This window comes from Echinops telfairi, unplaced genomic scaffold (assembly GCF_000313985.2).
Source record: "Echinops telfairi isolate 266 unplaced genomic scaffold, ASM31398v2 ScPeMD7_28;HRSCAF=97, whole genome shotgun sequence".
NCBI lineage: Eukaryota > Metazoa > Chordata > Mammalia > Afrosoricida > Tenrecidae > Echinops > Echinops telfairi.
In genome coordinates this window covers 3,904,438-3,910,374 of record NW_022103925.1, presented here as the reverse complement: position 1 = coordinate 3,910,374, position 5,937 = coordinate 3,904,438, and the positions used below count along the sequence as shown (strand labels likewise).

Below are 5,937 nucleotides of genomic sequence, written 5' to 3'. Positions count from 1 at the left end.
GGGGGGGGGGCTATTACCCTTGGTTGTATCACTCCCTGATGTGTCAGTTTTAACACACTGACACATGTGACATCAATTCCGAGGCCTAACATTCTACAGGTGCTGGTCACCATGTCTCCTGAGCGCCCTCCCACCTGCAGAAGAGATGCCCTGTTTATTCATTCTGTCCAAGGGCCACCCTTTTCTAGGGCTGTTGACTTGCCCTGTTAGACTTCCGCTTCCTGGTTCACTGGATTCTGCTCTGACCTTTGATCATTCCTTGCTTGGGCTTGACTTTGCTGTTTTTTTTCTAGCTTCCCAAGAAGCAACTCTGTCGTTGTCAAGTCTGCTCCGACTCACAATGAGCCCACGTACCACGGGGCGGAACACTGCCCGGACCTGTGCCATCCCCACAACCGTTCCTGTCTAAGCCTGGTCCTGTGCCATCCCCACAACCGTTCCTGTCTGAGCCTGGTCCTGTGCCATCCCGATCGCTCCTGTCTGCGGGCACGGTGACCTAGGATGAAGGCTTTGCAATGACACCTTTCCACAGCCTGCTTTCAGATGGCCCGTTACTTCACTTGGCACCAGTCAAAGGTGTGCTATTGTTCAGCAGTGTGCTTTAAAGGGGCTGCAGTGAGCGACCAGCTCATTGCTTCACTGGAAACACCAAGAGGGCCGACGGGTATTTTTCAGGCGCTGGTTTTGATCGGCGCGAGCCAAGGGCACTGACATAGAAGGCAGTTGCTAAATGTAATGCTCAAAATCCAAGTCAAGCTGGTCAGGAGTCATACAATCTCCTCCTACAGCTCTCTACTGACGTGCTGTTGACTTGTGAAGAGAGGCCCATGTGCACGGGCTTGTCTCGTGCACTGCTGGGTTTGGTGAATTATCCCGTGCTACGTCGATGCTGGTTTCAGGTGCTAACACAAAGCTGACCGTTCAAACTTGCCCCACAAGAGGAGATCAGGTGGCAATCTGCTCCCACCCGGACGAGGCTCAGGAACCTGCGGGGCAGCCCTACACGGTGTCGGTGTGGATGGTTCTGGTGAGGATTCGTTGCTCATAACCAGAACCGCGCTCTCTTCCTGTTGAACTGGCCCTTCTAGCGCCATGCTGTGTCCATCGTCTCTCTCCGTCCTCAACGACTGTCTTACCTGCTGCGGATGGAGCGTTACCAGTGTGTGGACGTTCAGCATCTCTGGGACTCATCAGCTTTTTAAAACGGGCGGCTCTTAACAAGCGCATACAGAGGAGGGTTGCTTCCCGCCCCCCATCAGTACAGGAGTCTCTGCCGCCTACTTAGGGTATTCAGTCCGTTTACATTTCTTTATCTATTCGTATCTTTCTTATGAAATAATCACATTGGAAGAAATGTATTTATTTATTCCAAGTTTTCTCCTCTGTTCGCTATTTATTGGTTATCCTAGCAATCCTAATAGCACAGTCCTGACTCTCTATAGTCTCCTTTAAATCAGTGCATGCACTCCTTCCTGGCCAGTGCAGGTTAACTCTATTAACAAGCCCCACCCCCCACCCCCCAAACCTTCTGCCTTCTTGCTATTGTTGCCATAGATTTTATTTCCAATCCATAGGGCGTTAGTATTGCTGCCCAATTGCACCTCTCAGTGCTCATCATTGGGTTCCTTAAGTTTCTGGCTGGCTCGAAACTCTTAGGTCATTTTCTGTCTGCCCTACTGAACTTATCCTGTTAGATACATCAGTTGAATTTGAATTTAAACTGAGTATTTTTCCATTCTAGAATTTATCGTTCTTGCTATCTTATAGAAGCCTCTGATTCCTTAAAAGTCGCTGCCTACTAATAACTACAAAGGTAGAAAAAAGAAACGGAAACGATGGACCAAAGACAAGAAAAGGGGAAAGACGTAGAAGAACAGGCTCCCTATCGCTGCGCGAGTCAGTGCTGGAATCACCGCGACCCGAGTGGGTCTCAAGACGGTCACTGTTGACGGGAGCAGAAAGCCACCTTTCTCCCACAGGGCTGCTGCAGGTTTTAACTGCCAGCCAAGCGGATCGCTGTCTAATGTGTAACCACTGCACCCCCAGGGCCCCATCTGAAGCACACAGAGAATGAGGCTATGAAGTACACACGGAGCGACCCCAATCTGGGCAGGTGCCAGCCCTACGAGGAGCAGCACCACTGTGTCCCTGCATCCTTCTCCCGCGCTGGCCCTGCTCCGAGGGATCGGTCCTAACGGCTGCCTTGTGTGTGCTGGGTCAGGCAAGGCACACGCAGCCACCTCTGGAGTCCTCTCCTGGGAGCAGAGCCTCCTTCTGCCCCGAGGAGGGCTTCTGCGCCTTGCAAACCACACAGGGCCTTTCTTCCTGGCCTGGCTGCTGAAGCACACAGGTGACTGAGCAGACACAATACGCTTAGAGCCCAAACCTTGCAGCGAGGACCACCTCTTCTGCTGCTCCCCAGCTGCCCGGGTCAGGGACTGCCACCTCCCTCTGAGACGTGAAACGAGGGAGTCTGCCAGGGCCAGTGCGCACTGCTCCACCCTGAACACCGGCTATGTGAGCGGTCAGTGGACCTGAAGGGCTGCGCTAAGTGGAAACAGGCTATGTAAGATCCAGGCATCGGCCATCTGCTTTTACTGATGTCTCTGTTTGTCTCCAAAACTAGCTAGTGGGCCTCCACTCAGGAGGGAGCTGCCCTTTCTCTTTGTCTCTGTGCCCACCAGGGTGCTCGGCCAAAACACACTGGCCAGGAAGTGCTGTGTGGTGATGGCATGGTCAGTGCAGACAGTGCCAATTCTAAGAAAGGAGGCACACTGGCCGGTCCCCTATCACCACGCTGAGGAAATTAAACGCGGGACAGGAACTGGGAGACGAAGGAGACCTTGATTTGAAGGGGGGGGGGCGGGGGCAGCAAACTTCACAATTCAAGTCCAACGTGGCAAACTGGCCCACTGACACAGCACGTGGTCTGGGATCCGGATGCACTCTACCTCCCGCCTGTCCCCTTGCCCGACCGCCCACACAGCGTGACTCCAACATACTTTGCAAATTTCACAGTAGTTGCGTTGCGGGGCACAAACCCAGTGTGGAACTGAATCTGGAACATCTTCATGGACGCCATCTGCGGGGAGAAAGCAAAGGGCCCCACCTTGCTGAGAAGGGACGCAGGCTGTGGTCTTGGGCGCTGGGCTCATGGAGACTACTGCACGTTTAGCAAGCTCCTGAGGACACCCAGACAGGACCACGGAGACCACGGTGCCCTCAGGGAGCATGCTGTGTGGGGGGTGGGGTGGGGGGCAGAGGAGAGAGGTGCAGGGGGAAGAAGGGGCAAGAAGCAGGAAGGAGGCATCAGCAGGAGAGGACGCTCACGTCTCTGGAAAGGCAGTGACCCCAAACAAGCAGTGGCCCGTGGCTATGCGGCCAGGAGGACAAAGAAGACTAAGTAGTCCTCTGCAGCTGAAGGGACCCTGGAAGTCCCATCCCCTCGGCCTCGGGCCTTGTGGAGAACATCGGGGACCCCGGGTGACTAATTAATGTGCAGAAGCACTTGCCAGGTAACAGCTCAACTTTGAAATCTGCCAGAAGGGCCACTGAAGTCCAATAACGGGGCTGGACTGTGGCCTCCCAGAATACGTGTCCCCCTGGCTGGGCCGTGATCCTGTGAGGTGATGAGTTGCCTAGTCCAGTCTCAGCTCTCCGACACTAAGGAAGCAAGACTAGCAGCAGCACGTTCGTGAGGCAGGATGCCCCACAGAGCATCAGCCTGGAACCTGAGGCCACCTCTGTTGGGATCTAAGCGGTTAAATGGGCGAGCAGGGATCAGAGCAGCCAGACTACCAAGAAAGAAGCCCCAGGCATGGAGAGCATCACTTGGACCCAGAGTCCCTGGGCTGAGAAAGCCCTAGACCCAGGGTTTATGAGTTCATGCCGGGTGACAGAGACCTTCCCCCAGGCCCGTCAGAAGAAAGCCTTCCCCTACGGCCAGTGCGCTGAGTGGGGACACCCAGCATCCTGAACGGAGAGGAAGCATGTTTCGTCTGCCGTGGGGTTTCTCTTCAGAGACGGGGAACATGAAGAAACCAGAGGTAAACATCCGGGGCTGAAGCTGGACGAGCGGTGTGCCAGGAAGGGAGCGGCCGTGAAGACTCACCTTGGCCTGCAGCCTCCCTCCGAGGGTGGACCGCGCATGGTAGATGACGATGAGCACGTCTCCCTGCACTGCGATGCCCAGGGGAATGACGGCCCTGCCGTCCTCAATCTTAAATTCCCTGAATGGAATGAGGAGATGGTTGTCCCAAGTCAGACCAGGCTCACAGGGATGAGCGTGCCCGCCAAGGCTCACAGCGCCCAGCAAGAAAGCCGGGGCCTTCTGAGGTCAAAAATGCTGGCACAGGTACACAGGCACGTGCACTCGCAGCCTGTGGTGTCCATGGAAACAAACCACCTCTGCGCGCGGGTTGGCCCTCAAGGGCCATCTGAGGAGCCACACCCCCAGCACACAAGTCCATAAGCCAATGGGTGGCGGCTGGAGGCCTCTAAAGGCCTGCTGACGGGGCTCAAAGCCAAGGTCAAAGGCACCCTCGTTCCGACGCACTTTCCCAGCCCCCGGCTCCATTCTCTCTTTGAGCCTTTTCTCGAAGAATCAGGACTTGGAAGGAATGCTCACTTCATCCTGTCGTACTCCTGGGATGTGCTGGCCACGCGCTCGTCTCCCACGTAGACCTCACAGAAGGGCCGGCAGCCGCTCCTCTGCTTGCTGAACAGGGGCACGGGGGTCATGGCGATGGCCCTCAGCAGGATGGGCTTGCTGTGCGGCGTGATGGGCTCCTCCGCCACCATGTCACACGTGTACTCGATGTACCTGCCACACAGAATGCCACCCAGAAGGTGCTCAGTCACCTGTGTCGACGCTCGGGTAGACGCAGCGGGGTGGGGACCTCAGGTCTGCAGGCTACTTCTAAGGTCTGCCAGCTCACATCACCCGCTCGCCCGCGAGGAGCAGCTCCAGCCCCACCTTAGGGGTGAGTTCACAAAACATTTGACCAGCACGGCCTGTGAACGGTATCAATATCCAAACGGCCCTGGCACATGGAAGGTGCTCCACCCTCCCCCACCCATGTCTCTGGTGTCACGTGAGTTCTCTGTACCTGAAGAACATCCAGTCAGTACAGGGTGTCACACACATGCCCTATGCTCCCCAGAGCACGCTGTGTCACGGACCATGCGGTCAGCACTGTCACACGTGTGTTCTACATGCCCAGAGGCCTGGCTGGGCACCCCCGGAAGCACTCAGTGCAAATGCAGGTCACACAGGCACTCCATGTGCCGGGGGCACTCAGTCAGAGCAGTGGCTCATACGTGGGCCCTAGGTCCTGGGAGGACACACAGTGCACCAGGCGTCACACGTCTACAGTACGTGTATGCACCTGGAAGCCCATTCGACACTGGCAGACTGTCCCAGTGCTACTCGGAAGGTGGCTCTTGTCCAGCTCTGGCAGTAATGTCTCCGTCTAAAAGCACCCCGGAACCAGCCCACCACTGCTGCTATCTGGAGGCTTCCAGTGCCACCACGGCACGTCAGCCAGCAGTCTGGCACCCAGTGCTGGTTTCTCACTAGGTGGCAATCCTGGCTGACTGCGCTCTGTTCTCAGCGGGCATGCAGGTTGCACTCCCCCGTTCCTGTGGCTGGTGGTGGAATGCAGTCCCTGCAGTCCTTGTCTCCCGGAGGCCTGTCCTCTCTACTGGCAGTTGGCAGTGCAGCTGTCTGCAGGCAACCACTCTGCCCTCCAGACCCTCTTCCAAAGGGTCAGGCCCCCCGAAGCCTGAGCGGCGAACCCTGCACAGGTACAGGAGCTCACCCTGCTGCAACCACCGCAGGGCTGGAGGCAGCCTCGAGCCCAGCTACAGGCAGGGCCACAGGGCACTGCATGTGGCACCTAACAGGGTGACAAATGGAGAAGGGTCCTGGGCAGCACC

The 5,937-nt window shown here is 56.5% G+C and overlaps 1 protein-coding gene across 1 annotated transcript in view; it reads right to left on the bottom strand.

Annotated features, from left to right (window-relative positions):
• GAK (cyclin G associated kinase) overlaps positions 1-5,937 on the bottom strand; it is a 62,190-nt gene that overhangs the window by 19,203 nt on the left and 37,050 nt on the right. Inside the window, exons 19-21 of the mRNA XM_045289477.1 lie at positions 4,628-4,822; positions 4,112-4,229; positions 3,003-3,082 (exon numbers count right to left, since the gene is read on the bottom strand). Of these exons, the coding sequence (XP_045145412.1) occupies positions 3,003-3,082; positions 4,112-4,229; positions 4,628-4,822 (393 nt within the window). The remainder of the gene's footprint in view (positions 1-3,002; positions 3,083-4,111; positions 4,230-4,627; positions 4,823-5,937) is intronic.